The sequence below is a fragment of the Pectinophora gossypiella genome, chromosome 14 (assembly GCF_024362695.1).
Source record: "Pectinophora gossypiella chromosome 14, ilPecGoss1.1, whole genome shotgun sequence".
NCBI classification, from domain to species: domain Eukaryota; kingdom Metazoa; phylum Arthropoda; class Insecta; order Lepidoptera; family Gelechiidae; genus Pectinophora; species Pectinophora gossypiella.
In genome coordinates, this window is record NC_065417.1 from 4954473 (window position 1) to 4980734 (window position 26262).

The 26262-nt window shown below is 37.5% G+C and overlaps 2 protein-coding genes across 4 annotated transcripts in view; both read right to left on the minus strand.

The window, feature by feature from the left end:
• LOC126372577 (nuclear envelope phosphatase-regulatory subunit 1) overlaps positions 1-26262 on the minus strand; it is a 598500-nt gene that overhangs the window by 179586 nt on the left and 392652 nt on the right. The window lies entirely within an intron of this gene.
• The window catches only part of LOC126372564 (allatotropin-like), an 81934-nt gene continuing 70650 nt past the window's right edge, over positions 14979-26262 (minus strand). The window contains exons 6-7 of the mRNA XM_050018390.1: positions 17162-17249; positions 14979-16411 (exon numbers count right to left, since the gene is read on the minus strand). Of these exons, the coding sequence (XP_049874347.1) occupies positions 16367-16411; positions 17162-17249 (133 nt within the window). The 3' untranslated portion in view covers positions 14979-16366. The remainder of the gene's footprint in view (positions 16412-17161; positions 17250-26262) is intronic.

Consider the following 26262-nt stretch of genomic DNA (forward strand, 5'->3'; position numbering starts at 1 on the left):
TACATGGGACTTAAACTTACCTGGCGAGGAGTATGTGCATACACTATGTTATGTGTATAGGACGGATGACGTATGCGCACAACAGAAAAAAGCACATCAGGATTAACTGAACAAACGCACATAAAAATGACTCAGGTACTTACGTAGAACATAGCTGGCAAGGAATGGGTGTATATTCCGTACACTTCTGCCCACACCTTTCGGGTTACAAACATGATGCTATATACTTAGGTCAATATGGCTACCAGTAGTGTACGGTCACGAGTACTAACATGTATACACTTTGAAACCATGTCATAATAACTTTTTTGACAAATTAAACCATAAGTCTCATTAAATGTCAAATATGATAGTGCGACAGGGTACTAAAGTGGGTACATGATATTGCTCGTGACTGTACATACGACATTGGTACTTCCCATCGTGAGAGTAATAACGAGCTTGAACCTACTATGTATGTGAAAACCTATCTTGTTTAAAATATGAAACACTTTTCTAAAACAAATTTCAGCTGTTTGGCGCAACTAACCCAGTTTCACATGACTTTACATACAGGCCGTTGGTGACACCACACTGAATACCGAGGGGAGTGATTCAGCTCATAGTTCTGATTAAATATATTTTGTTTTGTTTTCAATTCTGTAACTTGTGAATAGTATAGTAGGCTGAGCTGAAGGCCATCTACGGGGTCCACAGGTGGCGGATTGTGGAACGGCCATCAGATATGATGGTTAGCTGCGAATATAAAAATAAGCAGTCTCCGACCAAACAGCGACAGGATTAGCAGAACGTAGTGGGTAGCTCACTGGGACGGGCTAACCTATAAAATGCTACTTAGGTTCTATGACGATCTTGTGACGTAGCGAGTAGGCGCCGCTATTTCAAAAGCGCACCCCTGATGCCGGGCAGCAGCGGTATCGTTACTGGTTGAAATGGATTCTGGTAGGTCTCTAGCTAGGACGTCACCGATTGAGAAATTGGTCGGTGTACTGCGGAACGGAAGGCGATTGGGGCAACCACCGTTCTACACGCCGTATCTATGGAGTAATGAAGGCGATTACTCCACCGACAAGAGCGCAGCTCTTAAATAAAGAGAGAGAGAGAGAGAACTTGTGAGTAAAAATTCCACTTGATATTAACTCACTCTCATTCATACATTCATTCATATGCTCTTAATCATTCTTATTCGGTGCGGCGTCACTTACACCCTGTACAAGTACGTACGTACGTACGTAGTAAGTACGTACCCGTACAGGTAGCCGTACAAGTACGTATGGGTGTTATTAGTGACAACGTTACGAAAACTCTGGGAATGATTCAGACCATGATTCTGAGTTCATATAAAGTGGAATTTCCTGTCAGAGTATTCGTGAAAATTTTAGTTTTTATGAAATTATTTTTAGTTCCATACTTTTGCTATGGATAACTCCACTTGATATTAACTCAGAATCATGGTCTGAATCATCCCTAAAGTTTTTATTACGGTGTCACTAACACACTGTATAGAATTTTCTTTATAAAGCCTTGAATGTTCACTAGCATGACATAATTTCGTTCTCTTGAGCTCAAAACAGACGTTAAGTTGATGGGGCTCAGGTGGAAATACTTCCGATAAAAGCTAAAATGGTTTCATAAGGTCGCATCAAATTGACTGTACCATGTAGATTGAAAGTTATAACGGTAGGAAGCCTTGTGTCTTTGGATTTCGACTAATCGGGTTGAATTTAGTAAGTAATAAGGGAAAATAAAGAAGAGTAAAGGTTTTCTTTTTTTAATAAACACGACGCAACAACTGAACATTTTTTTTTTATGCAGCGTGGATAAATCGAGCATTTTAAATGGAACAAATAGGGACGCTTAAGATTATTTCACAGAAGAATTACATGATATAACTTTAGTCTATAGGAAAAAAATCGGGAGCAATATATAATAAATTACCTGATTTTAAAGACTGGTTAATTGAAAAACGTTATTAGGATCTCAATGATTTTTTAAATAAATAAGGCTATATTTTGTTATCTATCTATATTTGTGAATGTTGTTTTTCTTTCCTTTATTTTTTCTTTTTACTATTTACAAATAGTATAATGTTAGTAATATCTGTAAAAATAGACTTTGGTGGGATTTAGACATCTATTTTTTTCTTCTTCTGTCGTGTGGGTTGTGAGGTGACCTCATCAACCCACATTAGTCATAAGATTATTTTTTTATACAAAATATACCATAATTCATACTATAAGTGATTCGTATTGCCTTGTGTTGTGTTGTCACAAGGTTGTCTGGAAGAAATCGCTTTAAGCAATAAGGCTGCTATTTGCCATGTCCCTTGTTAAGAGTCTTTTGTAAATATGTACTTAATTATAACAATAATAATTCTTTACTTACGGACAATGAATTGTACGTCTGTCGATTACCCGTCCCTTTCTTTATCGGCGAATAAAGAAAATTAGGAGGTGTCTGCAGTAATCGGAGACACTAATTTATTCACCAAGTAACTTATTAATAATTTCATACTAATCGCCACTATTAAAAAAACACCTAAGTATCCTGTAAATGCGTTGTGAATTTGTGTGCAATAAAGTGTTTTATTATTAATATTAGTCCCTATACGTGTGCGATTCAACGCTCTATTGAACTAGGGTTCAACCAAGGTTGCTGAGGTTAGTAATTCACCTCACACCCTACACGAGAGAAAAAAAAGCTCAAATTATGTAAGCCATTGAAAAAATAACAAATCTGTTCAGCTGTTTATCCGTGAAAGTAGGACAAACAAATTACAAGCACATTTTTTTCACTTTCTAAAAATTCGTTGTACATTTTATTTATTGAGTGGTATAAGATAATTATGTAAGTACATATCTGTCTTGTTTCTGTCAATTAGTGTCCTGTGTTGTCATTCATAGATAAAAACATGAAAATGGTAATGTTTGAATAATGTTAAACATTGTTTTTATTTATTTTTTGTTCTTTTGCTTTTAGCGTCATCCTTGTACCGTGAAAACAACGAATGTGTTTTATTAATATGCATCACTTAAATGATTTTCTGTCACCATACAATTCACCATATCCATCTTAGGAATTTGTAAGTAGGTAATTATATTCTTCTGTCATGTGGGTTGTGAGGTGGATTACCAACCCCATTAACCCCGGTGTCAGGGTTACTATTGAGCCGCCAAAGGCCTCTGACATGGCTCATGTAACGACTACTAACTTACATCAGTAGGTAGTAACCGGGACCAGCGGCTCTTCGTGCCTTCCGAAGCACGGATATTCTTTCTTTCAGACAATCAGGTGATCAGTCTATAATGTCCTATAACCAAACTAGGGATCACAACGTGATTTTTTTTGTTTTTTTTTGTGGATTTAAATCTCGGTGAGGACACATCACGAGCCCCACGCTCCAATCACTGGACCACGGAGGCCTAAAAGTAACCCTAAAGAAAAATAAGGTACCCACTTACTGATTTCTAGATATGTAATCGTAGGGCTGGGTGTGCTGATATCTTTTCCATTTGTATGTCACACTTTTTAACATAATAACATAAACAGCCTATTATTTGTCCTACTCCTGGGTACAGGCCTCTGTGACCGACATACGAGGTACTATATAAGATAGGGCATGTCAAACATAAACAAACCATTTTGGTATTACGTGACAAAAATAGGAAAGTCTCAATTCAATATATACCTCCCCTGGTCGAGTGGGTAATATTTATCAAATCAAATAAACATACTTTATTGCACATAACTAAATTTCTACAATCAGACATAACACATGAATACAGTACAATTTTCAGTACTTATTTTTTTTAAACTAATAGCTAATAGGTATAAATCTCGTGTAAAAAATAGGATCATGTTCGTAGCATACTCCACCGCTGCAGTTTGGTGGAGCTGTTTCACAGCTAAGAGCAGCAATAGCTTAACGTGCCCGGAATCATCTTACTTTTCCGGACAATCAGATGATTCAAGCCTGCTATGTCCTTACTAAACAAAGGACAGTCTTATATAGGGATTTCGACAATGTCCTCATCGAGAATCGAACCCAGGCGTCCAGATCGTGCGCCCAACGCTCTATCCACTAAACCACAGAGGCTGTCAACTACATCACTATTATTTGTCTTCATTTTGCAATCTGTAAAGTATAGGCACCTACCATACTGTACTAGTGAACGTGTAAAAGTATTTGAACCTTTGATGCCTGTTAGTACTGTCTAAAGGTATATAATAATATAAATATTAATGTGTAGTAGTTTTAAGTTCTTGTGATATGAATATTATTTGTAACGCAATGGATATATATCTGTAATGTTGCAAATGTAAGTGTAATAAATACATAAATAAATAAATACCATACCATACCATACCCACATAGTGAACGAGTGCCCTCTGCACCGGTTCCCAGGTGGTATAGCCGAACTGCATTGTGTGACGGATGCAGCGGAGACTTGGTTAGGGGAGCTTAAGCTGGATATTTGATCCAAGCAGGATATTTGTGTGCCATACGCAATAATAATAATAATAAATAAATACTGCTTTGTTTTCAGACAATTTATTTGTCATAATGGAAGAGAGGGTCCTTCAAATACAGGCTATGTCGCTTAAATGGAGACCCCAATCCACCAGTATAGTTAAGGCTTTATTGTAAAAGAAAATAAACATTTTTATACATACACACACACTGACCTATTTGGCTAAAGCGATGACTAAATACAGACAAAGGGATTGTGTGTGTCCAAGGAAACAGGCTTCAAAATCTGTCTAATACATACATACATAAACTCACGCCTGTTCCCACTGGGATAAGCAGAGACTATGGAATTCCATTTGCTTCGATCCTGACGTACTTACTTCTCTTGCTTCCTCCACATTCATCAATCGTTTCATACACGCACGCCGGTTCAGAGTAGATCGTACCGAAACTATTTTAAGAATATTTCCGATTGGTCCAATGTACCTGCTTCAAGAACATTTTCTAAATATTTTTAATTAAATTTTTTCATATCAGAATAATTTATTCAACAATTAAAAACAAAACAAACACATCTTATAAATAAAACACCTCCTCCAATGCGTCACACCGAGGCAAGGTGCCCAACAGGCTGGCAGCATTACCCCTCTGAATCGCCAGGCTAATTCTCTGACAGAAATAACTACCAGCCCTAGCATCTCCCGAAGCCCCAATAAGACGCATTGAGAGATCCTTAACAAATATTTTTGCTTCTGAATATTTTTTCATATTGTCAATTTCTCCAAATTCGTTGCCAGAGCGTTCTGCCAATATTCATAAGCAAGTACTAGCTTATGTACTCATTTTCATCCAAATCCCATATAAACAAAATATGACTTACCATTAAGAGTATAATTTATAGTTAATTATCCAGCATTATGCTTCATTATGTTGCTTATGAGGTCGTAAAGGTCTCTTGGGTCATAATGGACAGCTCCTGTGAAGGTAACTAAGTAATCAATTTATTTATTTGTTAATATTCCCTTGAGGGTATTAAAGGACATATAACTTAGACCTACAACTTCTCTCTTCACGGACTGAATAAAGGTCGAAACAAACATTTCGAGGCAGGTAACATGGTATAAACCAGCTATGCTCAATCCTATGACAAGCCGCCATTGCTAGCCGTTTCATGACGTAAGTGTTACCCCTGTGTTACCATTAAATCGGTATCTCCAACATTGCAAGGACGTAAATTTTATTATTGAAAATTAAGTGAATTACTGACTAATGTATTTAACCACTATTACTTAACACATATTATAAAATATAAAAATCATCAAAACTGTAAGTAAATCTTTTACTAAAAGTTCAAATTCTCTCAATAGTTTCAAAACTAGGTATTTTTTTTAAGGTGATTTTGACGTGAATTGTAGATTTGCTGCAGATGGCATTAACTACTTGGCTGGACGAATGGGGAGCGCTGAAGGCTCTCACCCGGTACAACGTTTAAGACAACAGGCCTGAGGGTGCCCAGTTGGTCGCGAACCTCGGCTCAGGGCGTCGTCTGAGAGGAAGCGCCACCAAAACCGCATGACATGGCTCATATACGTATAACGATTACGAACTTCGATAAGGGCTTTTAGTAGTGTCCAACATGGCCAGTCGAGCCAAACCCAAACAAATCTATTAGTAATATAAGTTTGAAGTACAGCTTCGTCAACAATTCCCGTATTTCCGGATGTGACGTCATCAATGAATAAATGCCCACTTGCTAGCAGCGTATGCAATTCGGAAACCGGAGAACAGATTAATTTGTTATTGCGAATTTGTAATTATTTCCCCAATATTGTAGTTTTGCTAGCTTTGCAGTAATTAAATAAATTGAATGTGCTTGTCGCTATGCAGTGGTTGAGCAGCGTGGTGGTGTATGTACCATCCCCGTCCCTATTGATTGACTTGTGCCCAGCAGTGGGACTTAGGCTGGTGGATTGTAGGTAGATTGATAGATTGTAGTTACATATGCCGTTTATGTGATATAAGATAAACAAAACAATAAACGCAGACGGAATTACGGAATACACTAATAAAATAGTTTTTAATATGTTTTCCAACTTTCTCCATCATAATAATAGCTTAATCAAGTTAGAAGGACAATTATAAGGTCAATCTTATAATAGCTTTATCAGGAACTACGAATACTTGGAAGCGATGTAATAAGGCAATATAATGATCGTATTCAGCTTAAATATCCGGTTATATTCGGTTCATTCCGGTTACAGTGATTTCAAACGAAAATATTTATTTAAATTATAAGTTATAACATTTTGAATTCGACTGGAATATTGCTATTAGCTGACTAGTTCAGTTCCTAAATTATATGTGACCTAAATTAGTAATTTAAATAATAATATAATTTTACTTTTATCTTATTGTATCTTATTTTTTTTACTAGTAATGTAAATTGAAATCCTAATTATGTACTATGTGTTTGAGTCTGAGAATAAATATTACTAATATTTTAATTATAAACTCCGGCACTGCTTATAAAATAAGTACCTTAAAATTCTGTTCCACAAACTGAATATTTCGTTCGAATAAAATAAATGTATCCAGAAACTCGGCAGGCTTAGATTGGTTTATAATTCAATTAATGGTTTTCTGGTTCTCGTGAGATGGGTTAACTAGATTGCGCCTGCGAATCTTCAAATTCGACCGCTTCGAACATCAATCTTGTTGGTTACATTAATGTGTTTTTGCTTTTATTATAATATTAGGCACGTATCATAAATTATGAATTAGTAAGGCACACGTGGGTAACCGAATGCCGTTGCTTAGGAACGGTACTGAAAAGTGTCGGCTTCCAAAGTACGTAATATCCCGACGACCCGATTACTCTAGCCATAGAGGCAGCCAATCAGCTCGCGACACCAAACACTTCAGGACTCCGATACTGATCCCGCCGGCGTGGTGGACGATTTACGTCAATCAGCGCTTCGCTATCGACCCACTAGGGTCGATTAATTCTTTCAAATATTTTTCCCCTCAAACGACGCCCTGAGCCGACGTTCGCGCCCAACTGGGCACCCTCAGGCCTGTTGTCTTAAACGTTGTAATGGGTGAGAGCCTTCAGCGATCCCCATTTGTCCGGCCAAGTAGTTAATGCCGTCTGCGGCAAATCTACAATAAGTCACGTCAAAAAAAAATGCCGTTGCCATGCGAATTCCGAAACAAGTCTACAATATATCATGTCAAAAAGAAGTATTCTGTTTACAAACTATAAACTTACGTTTGAATTTTTATCCGACTATTTACAGCGAAACCAAAAGGAATTAGTTATGAAGACAAATCTGTACAGCGCCATCTGTATATTTTTTAAGGCAACGTCGTCTGGAAAGTCCCTCATTCGTTATTATGGTCCGGGTAGCATAAAAAAAAATACCTTTATATTAAAATACCGCGTCGGACGACGCTCAGTGGGTAGGCCCGCTACAAGGTGGACCGACGATCTGGTGAAGGTCGCGGGAAGCCGCTGGATGCGGGCAGCGCAGGACCGATCGTCGTGGAGATCCTTGGGGGAGGCCTATGCCCAGCAGTGGGCGTCATACGGCTGATGATGATGATCAAAATACCTGATTTGATGATGTTCTTAACATTTTTTTTTATATTACATATTTTTTTCGGCTTTACATGTTGTGAAAAGCTGCAGAATTTTAGGCGGATGAGACGTTCGTTATGTAAAAAATGACGATTCAAAGTGTAACTATGTTACCTACTGAATAAAGATATTTTTGAATTTAAATTTGAATTCAGTAAGTTTAAGTACCTATTTTTTCAATAGGTACTTGAACACCAAAAATTAAAAATAGTTCTTTTCACTTTATTTTTTTACTTTTTGCATACTTATGCAGTCATCATCATCATCATCACCAGCCCATTAACGTCCCCACTGCTGGGGCACGGGCCTTCCCTATGGATGGATAGGGAGATCGGGCATTAAACCACCACGCGGGCCCAGCGCGGATTGGTGGTTATTAACAACTGCTAATGCAGCCGGGACCAACGGATTAACGTGCCTTCCGAAGCACGGAGGAGCTCGAGATGAAAACTTTTTTTTCGTGGTCACCCATCCTGTGACCGGCCTTTGCGAAAGTTGCTTAACTTCAACAATCGCAGACCGAGCGCGTTTACCGCTGCGCCACCGAGCTCCTTACCGCACCTCACTTATGCAGTAGTTTTTAGTTTTTGGAGTTAATGGCATCTGAGATAAGTTAACTTAAGTTCAGCTTGAAATTAATTATAACCGACTTCAAAAGGAAGTTTGTTTTGACTCGACTTCCGACCCGTCTTTGAGGTAAGTAACGTGGTAGTTTGAGTTGTCAGCATTACCATTCACTGTCGAAGAATAATGACTGCATGCCAAATAGATCAATTTTACATGATTGTCCGTCCTTCCGTCGAAATTAAACCAACGTTTCATGGAAAACCCGTCTATTATGAGCATTGATTCACAAGATTCTATGACAGTAGGTCAAGCTAGGAATCTTTGAGGAATTTGCAATGTAGAGTTGCCCGAAGTCGAGCATTCGAAAAGTAAAACTTGGCGATTGGTGAGATCATCATCATCAATTTAAGAGCCACGCTCTTGTCGGTGCAGCATTTTCCATGCTACTTTTTTAGGGAAAAATAGGGCAGTGGTTTCCCTCTTGCCTTCCACCCCGCAGTACTCTGTCTGACGCAAGTGCGATGGCCTCCAGAGTAGTCTATTACAAAGCCATACTAGGACTCCTGTGCTCCGCCTCTGAATAGTACTGACACTTACTGCTGCCCTCTGCCAGGTTCCAGGTTACAGTCCCTGTGACTTGCCCCTTCCGTCCTGCATTGCCGTACCGATGACTCCCATCTTTGCCTCTGCAACCGTTGAGGTTTTCACCCGCATCCCCGGGCAAGGGAGAACGTAGAAACGTTCTTAGGTTAAGTTAGGGGTCTACGTAATTGGTGGGATATAATACAAAATTTTCTTTGTGGGTGTAATACAAAGACACTGCATCGACAACACCACTACATCTGCTACATGAGACTTAAACATAGCTGGCGAGGAGTGGGTGGATATACTATATATACCTCTACGTACCCCTTCGGGGATACAATCCGTCTAGAGATTGCAAAATATACTTATGAAATAGACACTCTTCTTCTATCGCGTGGGTGAGGTGGATTACCAACCCCATCGACCCTAGGGTTATTATTGAGTCGCCAAAGGCCTCTGATATGACTCATATAACTACCACTTACTCACATCAGTATGTAGTAAACGGCTTAACGTGCCTTCATAAGCACGGATCATTTGGACAATCAAGTGATAAGCCTGCAATGTCCTAACCAAACTGGGGATCACAAAGTGATTTTTTTAATGTCCCCACCGGGATTCGATCCCGGGACCTCCGCTTAACTAATAGACCACGGAGGCCGTTCAATATTGACACTTGTAACATATTATTTACATGTGTAGTATTGATAAATACATTCTTCTAACAAAGAAAATTTTTTCAAGAAAAAATCTTGTAATACATGGTTTGTAAGTTTAATAAAAAAGGCACAAGTCGTAATAAAAATGCATGGGATTGACATTAGGTGACATGTATACTTATTTTTATCATTATCACCGTTGCCTCCGTGGTTGAGCGTTGGGCTCACGATCCGGAGGTCCCGGGTTTGAATCCCGGTGGGGGCATATCACAAAAATCACTTTGTGATCCCTATTTTGGTTAGGGCATTATAGGCTGATCACCTGATTGACCAAGAAGTAAGATGATCCGTGCTTCGGAAGGCACGTTAAGCCGTTGGTCCCGGTTACTACATACTCATGTTAGTAAGTAGTCGTTACATGAGCCACGTCAGTGCCCTTTGGCGGCTCAATAATAACTCTGATACCAGGGTTGATGAGGTTGGTAATTTACCTCACAACCTACACGATAGAATAAGAATTGATAATCGTTTGCAACTTGACTATCGCCCCTGTAAAGTGGGAGTAAAAATGGTCGCACTACTAGTATTTGATTATGGCACATTCGCTTGCTGTAAAACTATTACTAGGTACCTGAAATTTAGTTTTAGTAGTTAAGCAACAAAATTTCCAGTTCCCTTGATAGTGCAAAATGTAAGTTAGTATAATGATTTTACTGTGTTACGTTCAAATAAGAAAATAAAATTCATAGTTCCAGCGTGCCAGAAACGGCTGTGGTCTAATGGTTACAGCGTTAGTTTGGTCCCCGGGTCGATTCTCGGTGGGATCATATTACAAAAATCACTTTATGATCGCTAGTTTGGTTAGGATTTTGCGAGTTGATCACTTATCTGTAAGTAAGATGGTCCGCGATTCCGAAGACACATTAAGCAGTCGCTCCTGGTAACTATTTACTTTAGTAAGTTTGTAATCGTTACATAAGCCATGTCAGGGGCCATTGTCCGTCCAATAGTCACCCTGACACCAGTGTCGTGTTTATCAAAACTTACAAGTCTACAAGTTACTCACATCATCATCATCAATTTAAGAGCCACGCTCTTGTCGGTGTAGCATTTTCCATTCCAGTCTATCAAAGGCCAATCCCTTGACTTCCCTATAAGACACGACGTTAACCTTTTCTTTAATCTGTTCCATGTAAGCTCTTACAAGTACGTGTAAATTACGTGTATCAAAAAAAGTAGAGGAATACTATAATATACTTGTGAAATAAATATTGACACTTGTAAGATGTAATTTACATGCGTAGTTTTGATAAACACATTCTTAAAAATTACAAGAAAATTTCTTGTAATACAGGGGTTGTAAGGTATGCAAATAAAGAATATTGAATATTGAATATATATATATATATATTGAATATTAAGTTTTGATAAACACTGGGCATTGGTTGATCATTGATCCCTATACCGAATTGTAACATAATGACCAAAATCTACTTTTGTATTTATAAATAAGCGGTCGCCAATATTATTATATTTTTGTTCCTACTTGGTATTGTTTCGGAAGGTCACGAATTGCATTACACTGAGCGGATGGTCAATAAATTAAAATAAATAACAACAAAACAAATGTATACTTTACTGCAAACACATACAAGATATAAAAATACAATTCAATACTCAAATTAAATTTATTCAAATTAATTCTAGTCGAAAAATAAAATACAAGAATAAATATGAAAATTATTTACGTTTCCCTTCCAAAAGACGAGGTCTAAAATGGTTCAGTAATTAGTAATAGAAATATTTTCGTAATTGGGGGCTTCTATTGTCTTTCTTCTCACAATCGCCTTAAAGGTCAGAGACTTTAAGGTGAGTTAACTTATTAAAACTTGGAAAATTTTATTACTTTTACAATTGAAAATATACTTCCCGTTTTGGGTTTACACAAATAATAAGACAACAGCTTACAACGTTTCTTTTCTCGTGTACGTTGTGAGATCAATGACCGAGCCATCAACCCTAGTGTCAGGGTCATTATCGGGCCGCCAATGGCCACAACCAATAAGCTAAAATACTTACTAATATTATAATATTGAAAACCACGTAAGGGTCTTTTTGAAAAATCATAACGTAAATGGCCTATTTATGTCCCACTGCTGGGCATACTCTACCTCGCTGCTTTACTGCGGGTTGGTGGATGTGTTTTAACGGCTAATTAGGCGGGACCAACGACTTAACGTGCCCTCCGAAGCACGGAATCATCTTATTTTTTCAGAAAATAGTATAGTTATAGTTTTTTTTTCATCTTTTTTATTTGAAAAGTTACATTCTGATAAAATGTGTTTCGTCTTTATCGAAACCTCGATTTCATTTAATAAGTAAATTTAAATAAAATGAGTGTGCAAATTTTTACCTGGAATGAAACTAGCGTGTCTATTGTGAGATTTTGTCAATAAAAATCGTATCAAAACGATTTGGGAGTTGAAATCGTACCTATAAAGATTACTCTAACCACAGTCATCAGAGAAATCAGTGTATAATCGTCTATAGAATATATTATGGTAGTTGAACTATAAGTACTAAAAGTTAAAAAATTCTGAAGTTTAAAAGTCGTCCTCTTCATTTTCAGCAAATGATATGATTAAGCTGTTTGTAGGTGCGAAAGAAAAGGAGCCTTATATTTTTTAGCCTTATCTATACTTATAATAAATCTGTAGAGAGGTCAATTCTGTACATTAAATATTTTTTCAAAATAACTATCAGGGGGTGATAAGTGATCGATACTGATGCCAAAAATACAATCAGTAAAATTTTTGTCTGTCTGTCTGTATGTTCCTTATAGAAACAAAAACTACTGGACGGATTTTAATGAAACTTGGTACAATTATTCTTCACACTCCTGGACAGGTCATAGTATACTTTTCATCACGCTACAATCAATAGGAGCAGAGTAGTGAAGGGAAATCCTTTTGTATGAAAAATCTAAACCACTCAAGTTAGACGTTTGAAATTTGGCATGCAGGTACCTTAGATACCGTAGAGGTGCACTAAGAAAGGAATTCCCGAAATTCCTACGGGAACGGGAATTAGCGGGAAAATCCTTTTGTATGAAAAATCTAAACCACTCAAGTTAGACTTTTGAAATTTGGCATGCAGGTACCTTAGATAACGTAGAGGTGCACTAAGAAAGGAATTCCCGAAATTCCCACGGGAACGGGAATTAGTGGAAAAATATTTTTGTATGAAAAATCTAAACCATTCAAGTTAGATGTTTGAAATTTGTCATGCAGATACCTTAGGTACCGTGGAGGTGTACTAAGAAAGGAATTCCCGAAATTCCCACGGGAACGGGAATTAGCGGGAAAATCCTTTTGTATGAAAAATCTAAACCACTCAAGTTAGACGTTTGAAATTTGGCATGCAGGTACTTTAGTAAACTTAAAGCTTAGTTGCAACAGGATATTACAAAATTCCCACGGGAACGGTAGTTAGCGGGAAAAAACATTTGTATGAAAAAAACAAATCTAAATAAAAGGAGAAACTGACTGACTCAGTGACTGACATATCAACGCATAGCCTGAACGGCTAAATGTAGGCATTTGAAATTTGGAAGGGACATAGCTTAGGTACCGTAGAGGTGCACTAAGAAAGGAATTCCCGGAATTCCCACGGGAACGGAAATTAGCGGGAAAATCCTTTTGTATGAAAAATCTAAACCGCTTAAGTTAGACGCTTGAAATTTGGCATGCAGGTACCTTAGTTAACTTAAACCTTAGTTGCAACAGGATATTGCAAAATTCCCACGGAAACGGGAGTTAGCGGGAAAAAAACATTTGTATGAAAAAATCGAAACCGCGTAAGATAGATGTTTTCAATTCAATTCAATTAAATTATTTATTGCATTCCATGTAGTACAATGGGGTGTTACATAGGCATAGGAACTAAAACATGGACCCTGTAGGGCACAGCAACGTTGAAGGGAAGAGAGGAAGTGTGTATTAAAATTAAAACTCAATGAACAATCAATTAAAAAAAAATCAATTCAATCAATTGATTCAATCTAGCATGCATGCATACCTTAGTAAATATAAAGTTTATTTTTGGCTGTATTTTGAAAAATGGGAGTTATTGGGAAAAAAATTGTATGAAAAAATCTAAACTGCATAAGTTAGATGCTTGAAATTTGATATGCACTCCCACACACACAAAGATCTCTCTCTTATATAACACGCCACGCGGACGAAGTCGCGGGCAAAAGCTAGTATTGAATAAGGCCTTCAACTCGCATGCGAAAATATCTCTACCTATCTCATCTTGCAAATGACAAGTTCTGATGTGCTACTTGAAATGGGTGTACACAGGGTCTTAGTGACATCGTAACGAATTTGAGGGAATATTCTGACCATGATTCAAAAGCATGGAACTGAAAATAATTTAAAAACATACAAAAATTTTCATTAATTTTCCGACAGGAAATTCCACTTGAGATCAACTCAGAATCATGGTTGAATCATCCCCTTCGGCATTCGTTACCGTGTCACTAGCACCCATATATACTTGTATAGCTAGCTTGTATGTACTTGTACGGGGTATAAGTAACATCGTAACGAATAATAAGGGGACGATGCAGCTCAATATTCTGAGTTAATATCAAGTGAATCATCCATCACAAAAGTATGGAAGTGAAAATAATAAAAGGAAAACACAACAAGACATTAATTTTGTGACGGAACATTCCACTTGATATTTGTTTGTTTATTACTCTTAGTTACATAAGCATAGGCGAGCTTATTCCTTATTGATATTAATTCAGAATCATGGTCTGAATCATTGCCCTCAGTATTCGTTACGATGTCACTAACACCCTGTATAGCTTTTGTATAAACAAAGTTGACTTGCTTAATATTAACAACAAATTTTGCAGGCTTCCTCAGAACCAAGTGACGTGTTCATTTCCAACCGATACGTTTTTTTGCGTGCACCTGTTTATGTTATTTATGGTACAGATGGGAAAATAAGTACAATAAGGAAAAATAAAACAACTTTTTCGATACCCGTTATATTTATTTACTTCATCCATAACGTCGACATGTATTTAACAAACAACTAATTACATATTGGGTATCAAAGTACATTCACTTTTAAATTCACCGATTAACCTATTCTATATTCATATTTTATACATGTATGTATGTAGAGTGATTAGATACAAAAGACAGATATCCAGATAAGTATGGGAAATTGACTTTAATAGTACATTGAATGGCCCAGCCTATTATAATTAATACAGAATTTAGAACGTCTTGCCTTTCCCCTAATAATAAAGTTTTTTGTGTAAGAGTTTCTACGTAACCAAGTTGACACGACTCAATATCTCTACATAAAAGAGAAAGACATTTGAATAAGAAAATGTTCACAATAAGAACAGTTGAAAATATAAAGTTCATGAAACCATAGAAACGTCTACAAAAGCGTAGTCGAACTGCTACGGCGTAGCACGGAATGAGAAATTAAAGAAGACAAATTTCAATTTTTTAAAGTGATTCCTTTTTCTTCCCTCGGCAACCACTTGCTAGTTCATCAATTATTATATTTATCGTGTATCAGAATTTGAATTCAGAACTATTTACTTTATTACTGTTTAGTTTCTACATTTGAATTCAAATTCTGATAACGATAAATCTAATAATATTGATGAAAGTGAAAATTAACATTCTTCTGCATTTAGAAATGTAATGATTACCGAGAGATGTTGACAAAATAGACGCACTGTACAGTATAAAATTGGACATATATTTTAAAATGGAATTGTTTTTAAGTATAAAAAAACAATGTGACCGGAAAACGTAAGGAAATATTTTTTCTTCAGCTAAGTCGTGTCTTCAAGGTTCCCAGTAAAAAGGTAGACAAACGAGTCACCAGTTTAGGGTTCTACCAAATATTGACTATCATTAAATACATTTTAGTCTTGTACCTCTTATGTTATTCCATTTGAAACATCAATATTTTTATAAATAGATTTCCCTTTTCCTTTTTAACGCAGCAAATAAACATTTAAAGTGAAAACTGTGAATAGACAATTATTTAAACAACAAGGTTTTATTTATTTCTACTTTTTAAGATATAGGTACAGAATAACCCTTATGGACAATCGTATGCCATTGACATCGTAATTTTAAATTATTTACAAGAATGATATCTTCGAACAACAATTTTCCAAATGTATATATATAGATATATATAGAGTATTAATTAAGTAAATAAATAGAAAAGGTTTTTTTTGCTTTTTTTTAAGGACAGAAGATAATTGTTTAACTTCATATCACAGTACCGTAATGCTATACAGAGTATACAAAGTAAATAAATAAAGGATAAGCACCTATATGAAAGTTTTAGTAGTAACCGAGTGAAAACTAGGTATTCGACGTAAAACTAAGGAACTAATGTTTAAACCACATTCCTGAGTAGTTCGTCCGTTGATAGCATCCCGTCCTGGAACAAAAACAAAAGTTAATCCATTTTAAAAACTGCATTAACGCTTAATACATTAGTGGATAAGTGACAGTCTTCAAATTAGTCGCTATGTTGTTGAGCTGCGTGGCGAGTTTTATAACACACTGTTGTGTGAACACTTGCAACGTCGCACTAGCCATAGAGGTGGCCAATCAGCTCGCGACACCAAACACTTCAGGACCCCGATACCGACCCCGGCGGCGTGGTCGACGATTTCCCTCAATCAGCGCTTATCGCTATCGACCCCCTAGGGTTAGTTAGTTATATGATGTTAAAAATGAGTTTAAAAAACAATTTAGTACATTTTTTTGCTTATTTGCGCCAAAGGGGGCAGCCCCAAGAGACCTGGCGACGCTCGGTTGACCGGGAATTAAAAACTCTCGGCATGTCATGGTAGCAAGCTACAGAAGGTACAAAAGATCGCGAGGAGTGAAAATCTGTGTAAACTTAGAATAGAATATAAATAGTTTATTATAAAAGGGCGCCACACAAAAAAAAAAGACAATGACATCATATCAAATTTCCACTAAACAATTACAAAAAAAAAGCAAGACGGATGTTTGTCGAAATGATCATAAGGTGGTGGTGGACGTTCTGAGATAAAAGGGCCTCACTCAGTACAAGTCGTATGAACCACGCGTGAACCACGACGCTGATATTATGTGGTCTCTGTTGGGTGAGGCACAAGCATCGTGTACCATAAATATGTGTTAACTTGAGGTAGCATACCTGATTGAGGTCAATAAACTTGCGCACCACAGATCTCGCGAAGTCAGGGTTGTTCAGCATCTCGTTAACGAACCAATCCATCGGGATACTGTTGACGAAAGGAAAGTCATATTATATCAAATCATACTCCTGGAATCCATTAAATATTTTCCCCAAATTCTTCTTATTAGGATTGAAGGATGTAAATCTTGAGAGGTATCAGTGACGCAAATCGTAATTATCTTTCATCCGTTCGCATACATAAACTCACACCCGTGATAATATTTATATATTATTTTTTTATTTTTAACCTATTTTATAAATGGTAAATCAATAGTATTTTTCGTGTGATGCTCTATCGCGGGGCCACCGCTTCCAATTGAGTTGAAAACGATATAGTTCAAGGTACGTACTACTTACAAGGTGTACGTGAAAATATTGTATATGTACGTGCTATAGTAATAAAGAAAACAACGAATTCACACTCAGTATGTGTTCGTTCTCTAATTTTAAGTGCAGGTAGATGTACGTACTATGCACTTAGTGTACGTGAAAAGATTGTATGCGTATGTTCTATAATAAGAAAAAAAAAACATATTAGAGTGACTCCCCACCGGCGCCACTCAGTATCCATACTTCCCGATGTCTTCCTTATTTAATTTTAAGTACAAGTCGATGTACGTACTACGTACACAGTGTACGTGAAGCGAATTTATGCCCACAAGCTTTAAATAATACGAAAGAAAACAACGAATTAAAGCATACAAAACATCTATAACCATATAATAATATGAAGATTTTATGATAGCAAGTTTATGCTTTTGATTTGTATGAGAGCACACTTCCGTACATTTTTATCACTGTCACTGTAGATTGTTATAATAATGCTGACTATCAGCTGAATATCGACAATGGTGCTGATTTCAGTACACACCATCCAAGTTTATTTTAAGTTATACCTGTCATTTTCTTATCCGCCGAAAATGAAAAGGACGGGTAATCGACAGGTATAACATTTATGGAATACACGTCTTGCGGATATAACACAGCCATAGAATAAGGAATACTACTAAGCATAGAACGGCAACTCTCCGCTTCCATCAAGATCTGAGCTAGCTTTATCTCAAATCTTCTTTCACAAGTTGTACTACCTACCTAAGTATGTAGTGACGTTTAAGTATTGTAATTGGCAACTCTCGGACGTCACATGGTTGCGCGTGTACGATAACGTCAATGTGTAGTGTTTGTACGAAGTGTTCGGGGCGTGTTGCATAGAGCCGTCAACATCATAGTTTATTTGATGAATAATTCAAAGTCCGGTGCAACTGTTCTATATTCCTGCTTTGGTTAGTCATGCTGAACGGTAAGTAAATAGTACTGCGTAGTCGCAATCCGTCTCCACAGAGTATATTTACTATGCTTGTGGTTGCTCAAAATTGATAATATTAACACGTTTCGGGGCAGTGGGTTGAGAGACTAATGTAGAATAACAAGCGACTTTGATATGACATAACATCTCTTGATTACGTTTGATTTTAATTATATAAACCGTTTAAAAGATAAAACATGCGGTATCATTTGGTAGTTACTTTAGAACCGGGCCATCATTGTACAGAACATGGTAATATGACGTATTTATAAGTGATGTGGCCACGGTTTCAAAAAAAAAAAAATACTTTGAGACACTCCCGAGTCCTGAATAATTCCCGTTGGCGAAGCTATCATGGTGTCTTAGTGAGATAGGGCTTTTATTTATCTATTTCAATGCCAAATATGTGTCTTTCCAGTAGTTATTGGTTGACTAATAAGATTTGGTATAGGCATAAGAAGAATCTAAAATGGTGTCTTGAGTTAATTATCACTTACAACATACGTACATACACTTAGCTGATATAAATAAACCGCTTATAAATCTGTCTCTCTCTATTTATATAGGTAAATTCCACTCTACGCTATTACAACATAACAATACAAATTAAATACTTTATTGCACACATAGGAAATACAAAAATACAAAACGAGAAATAGAAAGAGTACAACAATAGACCTTACAACCGCCATTTACAAAAAAAAAACCGCAGCATAACCAGTTGAAGGCCCTCCGTAACTGGCCAATAAATCCGTTGGTGCTACAGTGATACACGGCTCCCGCGGCTATAGTTAACAGTACTGCGCTCAGTGCCAATTAAACTTGCCTCAGAGAACAAGTGACCCAACTGGATTATTTACTATTGTATTTGTTAGAACGGCCTCCGTGGTCCAGTGGCCAAGCTCACGATCCGGAGGCCTTACTTCGAATCCCGGTGCGGGCATAATCACGAAAATCACTTTGTGAGGTTTCGTTCGCAGTCAGGATTCATACTTTTTTAAACTACCCACAATTTCTAAATGTAGAACACAATGTCAAAATTGACACGTTTATCTATGTTTATTGGAATGCGTGATATTAAATTCCTGTCATATTCCTTGTTTCATCTGATATTTTGATATGACGTGAGAAGTTGAAATATGGAGAATATTACTTACCTTGAGTTTTATAATAAACAGGGTAAGGATAAATATGGAGTATTTACACAGACAAACCGAAGAAGTAGTTTTGTGGGTGTTTTATTGTATCAATCTTTTTTTTTGTATCCCTATGAACACCTCCACCAACCCGCATTGGAGCAGCGTGGTGGAGTATGCTCCATACCCCCTCCGGTTGATTGAGGGGAGGCCTCTGCCCAGCAGTGGGACATAGGCTGAATATGTTATGTATGTTATCCTTATAAAAATAAACATTTTACTTACTTAGTGTCACTTAGTGAAGACGATGCTTTAGCGATCAGTTTCTATATACTAATTTATGATGACCTTATATTTAGACTATGGGTCGTATTCTGTCAATACCTACGGTGTGTCTAGGTGTTAGTGACATCGTAACGAATACGCAGGGGGATGATTCAGACCATGATTCTGAGCTAATATCAAGTGGGATTTTCCGTCGCAAAAAGATGGAACAAAACATAATATAAAAAAAAAAAACAGAAAAACTCACCTCTGTTCCCCACCAGTGTCTACGTTTACCTTACTGATGTATAGTGTCTGTGTAAAACGAGGTTGTTTGTATAAAGTGTCCGGGTACCTACGGGTAGTAGAGTATAACGAAACTCACCTACCTATCTACTATTAAATATCTATTATCTACATGACATTTAAACCTCTCTCTTTGAGATTAAGTTCATAAAGTCCGGTATAAAGCACTGGAAACTAATGCACGATACTGTAGAACAGAAAAAGTAAAATAAAATCTGGTTTTTAAATGGGAAGTAGCAAGTTCTAGCCTCGACCCTGTGTTCAAAGTTGCTCAGTTGCAAGTTAATTAGCCACTTTATACAGCTTTTGTATTAGTAACTTTTAGTCTTGCACTAAGTTACTATAATATAAACTGCCTATATACGTCCCACTGCTGGGCACAGGCCTCCCCTCAATCAACCGGAGGGGGTATGGAGCATACTCCACCACGCTGCTCCACGGCGGGTTGGTGGAGGTGTTTTTACGGCTAATAGCGAAGCACGGAATCATCTTACGTTTTCGGACAATCAGGTGATTCACGCCTGAAAAGTCCTTACCAAACAAAGGACAGTCTCCCAAAGTGATTTCGACAATGTCCCCACCGGGAATCGAACCCGGACCTCCAGATCGTGAGCCTAACGCTCTAACCACTTGACCAGGGAGGCTATTAAGTTACTATAGTCGATATTATTTTACCCCGGACACTTGATACAAAACACCTCGTTTTACACAGACACTGACGTTTTCGTACACGCGCATATGGGAGTGTGCCACTGACTCCCATACGATTGAAGACTAAAGCAAGACCGAGGGGGGTGAGGTAAACCTGTCGCTGGTGGGAAGCGGAGAGTTGCCGTTCTATACGTATTATTCCTTATTCTATGAACTATTGTTGTCCATAAAGAGTGCCATAAAGTTTGTTTGTTAGAAAGTACACAACTTCGTCTCACCTTTACTTCTATTCTGGGAGTAACCCCGATACCGACCCCGCCGGCGTGGTCGAGGATTTCCCTCATCAGCGCTTATCACTATCGACCTACTAGAGTCGATTAAATCTGTTAAATCCTCATCAGAAGACGCCCTGAGCCGAGGTTCGCGCCCAACCGTGCACCCTCAGGCTTATTGTCTTTGTACCGGGACAGCCCTTAGCGCTACCCATTTGTCCGGCCAAATAGTGAATGCCATTTGAGGGAAAATAAGTCACGTCAAAAAAATAAAAAATAAGTGCTCCAAATGTTTTTAAAGTGGGAACATTTGCGGGAACGACATAGAGATTGTCGTCTTATTGCTTGTGGCTCTGCCCACCCCGTTAAGTTTCGAAGATTTTATTTTAAGTAGAATTTAACTCAACTACCAAAGGAGGTGGTATGTTATGGGCGATAGGCTGATCCCTTATCACCATAAGGTTCATCATATCCGGCTTACGACATCGTATCAACAGTGGCTGCAAGTTGTCTTTGATTACTTGTGGCTCTGCCCACCCCATTAGGGACTACGGGCGTGAGTTTATGTATGTGTATGTATGTATGTACCAAAGGAGGTGGGTTTGGTGGAATGTTTTTAATTAAATTTGCCTAGCTTAGCCACGGCTTAGTGTTTCGCACTATTCAGGTTTCCCGGAAGCTCATATCCACCTATTAATAAAGTTTATTTTATCATGTTCAAAGTTAGCGAACTGTGCGAAATGGGCGCTATGAATAAACTTATTATATGAATTTCATCTAATATTAGTGCAAGTGAGGAAAAATATGCAGCTCTCTTTTTCGCACTCGTGTGTGTTTTAGGAAAATATACTTGGTTTTGTTAATTACATTGTGACGAAAACTTTAAGGGATGATTCAGACTATGAGTTGATATCAAGTAGAATTTTTCGTCGCAAAAGTATGGAACTGAAAATAAAAAAACTTACAAAATTTTTCCTGAATTTTCCTATAGGAACTTTCACTTGATATCAACTCGGAATCATGGTCTGAATCATCCCTCTGAGTATTCGCTACGGTGTCACTAACACCCATATGTATTCGTTTGGCTACCTGTACGTACTTGTACGGGGTGTAAGTGACATCGTTTAATGGAAAATTCCACTTGATATTAACTCGGAATCATGAGTTGAACAACCCCCCTCAGTATTCGTTACGATGTCACTTACACCCTGTATTATAAGGTCTTCACCTTCTGTGACCGGCATACGAGGTCCTAAATAAGTTAGGGCATTTCAAACATAAACAAACCGTTTTGGTATTACGTGACGAAAATAGGAATGTCTCAATTCAATACGTATACCCACTAGACTAGGCTAGCCTAGTCGAGTGGGTAATATTTTTTTTAATAATAGGTATAAATCTTAAATCAAATCAAAAATACTTTATTGCACAGAACTTCAACCATCAGATATAACACACGAGTACAGTACAATTCGGGCGGCCTTATTGCTCTAGAGCAATTTCTTCCAGGCTACCCCTACCAGGAAACAAACATTTACAAACAACTTGGATGCGGAATGGTACAACAAGAAATAAATACCTAGAAGTAAACTAAAGTTAATTATAATAAATACTCTATCCGTACATATATTAATAAATAAATATATATAGCATATCAACCCACATACACCACATCATCACATGTACAGTCATGAGCAATATAATGTACCCACTTTAGGACTCCGTCGCACTAACATATTTGACATTTAGACTTACAGTTCAATTTGTCAAAAAAGTTAATGTGACATGGTACCAAAGTGTATACATTTTAATGCTCGTGACCGTACCCATTGTACCTGTGTGTCACTAAATGATTTGAATTTGAATTTTATTAATAAATACGCAATATAATATAATACATATTTTCTAAAAAATTAAACTCTTGCAATCAATCACAGTATTTGACAAATTAATGACAAAAGACAATGTGGTGCAGAAGGAGCTTACAATTGTTACATAATATGCGTACATAAACTCTCGCCGGCACTCCCTGAAGGGGTGATCAGAGACACAAATATGCAACAGTAGCAGCAAGTTATGATAATACTCCAAAGATGAATATTGTGATACAGGATCAGCCCATTGCCCACACAATCGTTTTAGAACAAAAAGTCAAGAAAACCCTTCAGAGCAAGAACAAATAAGCCACAACGATAACAAGATATGCTTTTGGTGGATTTAGCGACACTTTATTTTACCTTTGATGGGTTTGATCTTACCCCAGACTTGCCCGAAGGCAGCGAGCTCGCCCAGAAGGTGCCTGTTCACTCTGGCCTTGAAAGCACTCGATTTATATGCATTCGGAAATACAGAAGACGGCAGAGAATTCCACTCCTTATCATTAATTCGAATTACTGAAAATGGGCACATGCGTCCCCTCAATCTAAGAGAGGGGGTAAGGAACATACTCCACCACGCTACTCCACTGCGGGTTGGTGGAGGTGTTTTTACGGGTAATAGCCAGGACCAATAGCTTGACGTACCCTCCGGAGCCCGGAATCATCTTACTTTTTCAGACAATCAGGAGATTCAAGCCTGATAAGTCCATACTAAACAAAGAACATCAGGAATCGAACCAGGACCTCGAGATTGTGAATGTAACGCTCTAACCACTAGGACACGGAGGCTGTATGTGAAATCCTCAGATAAAGAAGGTTCTTACTAAGCCACAAATGCTTTCTTTTACATGTTTGAATAGGTATAAAAATAACATTGCGTAAAATGGAATATCTATTTCGACCTTTGTCGTGCAACTCATGAGAGATATATTGCGAACGGGTGAAATTTCACTTTATTATTTCTAGTACAAATTTTTTTTAGGTTAGTAGTTAGTTCATTGATGTATAATAACTTCAATAACATATATTATACTTGTCTTGACTCTTTCTATTGGTACTGCTATTTTTCTGTTATATAAAACGTTACGTTACGTTTTAAAACGTTATTAAACGTTGTCTTGAGCGGACGGAGCAGGCGGCATGGTAGTATTGACTTGTATACATGTCGTCAAATCACACCGTCTCACCGCGACTTGCACCTTCGACATTCGTGTGATAACCGCTTAACACTACATTATTACCTAACTGACCTATGTTCATATATCCACTCATTCATTACATAATTTAAAAAAAATAGTAAGATAAACGTTCGAAATCTCTCGTTCCTGCCACTATTACTTAAAAATTAAGCGGGGTGATTACCAACCTCATCAACCCTGGTGTCATGGTTACTACTGAGCCGCCAAAGGCCCTTGACATGACTCATGTAACGACTACTTACTTACATCAGTAAGCAGTAACCGGGACCAACGGCTTAACGTGCCTTCCGAAGCACGGATCATCTTACTTTCGTACAATCAGATGATCAGCCTGTAATGTCATAATCAAACTAGGCATCACAAAGTATGTTTTGTGATATTTCCCCACCGAGATTCGAACCCAGGAAATTCGGATCGTGAGCCCAACGCTTAACCACTGGACCACGAAGGCCGTGAAAGAAGAGGTAAGACAACTAGACGAATAATTAGGTAAGGTATAAGTAAAATCCATAAATAAAAGTAAAATGTTTCCGAAAACTCTCGACCATTGTAAAAGGCGATACGGCTCACCGCCTATCACGTTGGTCTAACAGAAAGCTCGGTAAGAAGTAGGTATTTAAATCATCTTGCGATGGATGAACCTCTGACAACCCAAATGGGGATATAGTTGTGAGCTTATGTTATGTGTGTTACAATCACTATCACAGCCTATCCATATTCGCGCCAAACACTTCTGATGACGTCAATAGATGGTTTTTAAAATATAATCTGTCACTTTTCAGACGGGCACGGGTGTCAGAATATTATATACCCGTACCCAATTGGGGTTGTCAGAGGTTCATCCATCGCAAGATGATTTAAATACCTACTTCTTACCGAGCTTTCTGTTAGACCAACGTGATAGGCGGTGAGCCGTATCGCCTTTTACAATGGTCGAGCCAACTCTGTAAGTGCAAACGGGGGGTTAAAATGGCCACATCGAAGCAATTCAATCTACGAAAGCAATATTGCTATTTTGACATTTGTTTGCATTGCGCACTTACTTTTGCGAAAATGTCAAATTGCAATATTGCTTTCTTTGATGAATTGCTTCGATGTGGCCATTTTAACCACCCTGCTCTTAAGATACTCATTGGTGCAAATCCGGTATCAGTTTCGAACCTGTGCTGACCGTTTGAGAAGCAAACCGATGAACCACAGTACTACGGTGGCTGCTACATAAACTGGAAATTCTGACACACGATGCAGAAGAATTTCGGTCTGCTTTCAGCGTTAAAGGGCGCGTTCATTGAAACGTAGTGCGTCATTAATAGTCATTATATAAATAAACCGCGCGTGAAAACGTTTCAGCATGAACGGTCTTATACATCTACAAATGTTTGATTTAACCCCCTTCGTGAACGAAGTCGAAATTCAAAACTAATAATTGCGCAGGGCCATCAATGAGGACCTTCCACGTTCCCAAAAAAAAAAATGATGGCGCGCGCTAGCCATACTAGTATGTGTGGGTGTTAGTGACACTAACGAATACTGAGAGGGATGATTCAGCTCATTATTCTGAGCTAATATCAAGTAGAATTTTCCATCGCAAAAATATAGAATTGAAAATAATTTAATAAAACTAAAACAAAGTCATGAATATTGCGACGGAAAATTCCATTTGATATTAACTCAGGATCTTGGTCTGAATCATCCCCCTTAGTATTTGTTAGGATGTCACTAACACCCTGTATAGTTTCTTATATGTACGTATTATATAAAATACATTTCGATCGACATTCATGTTTAATTACTTATTCGATGTTCTTTCAATTGATACAATAGACAAAATCATGGTTTTGAGGAGTTGATATCAAATTTAATTTAAAATTCATGTAAATGTTAGTGTTATTTTTAATTATTTTCAATTCCATAGTTTTGCGACGGAAAATTCCACTTGATATCAATTCAGAATGGTCTGAATCATCCTTCAAAGTTTTGGTTACGATGTCACTAACATCCTGTATTTACCTTCGCTGGCTGTCATTAGTCCAGATGGCCATAAGTTG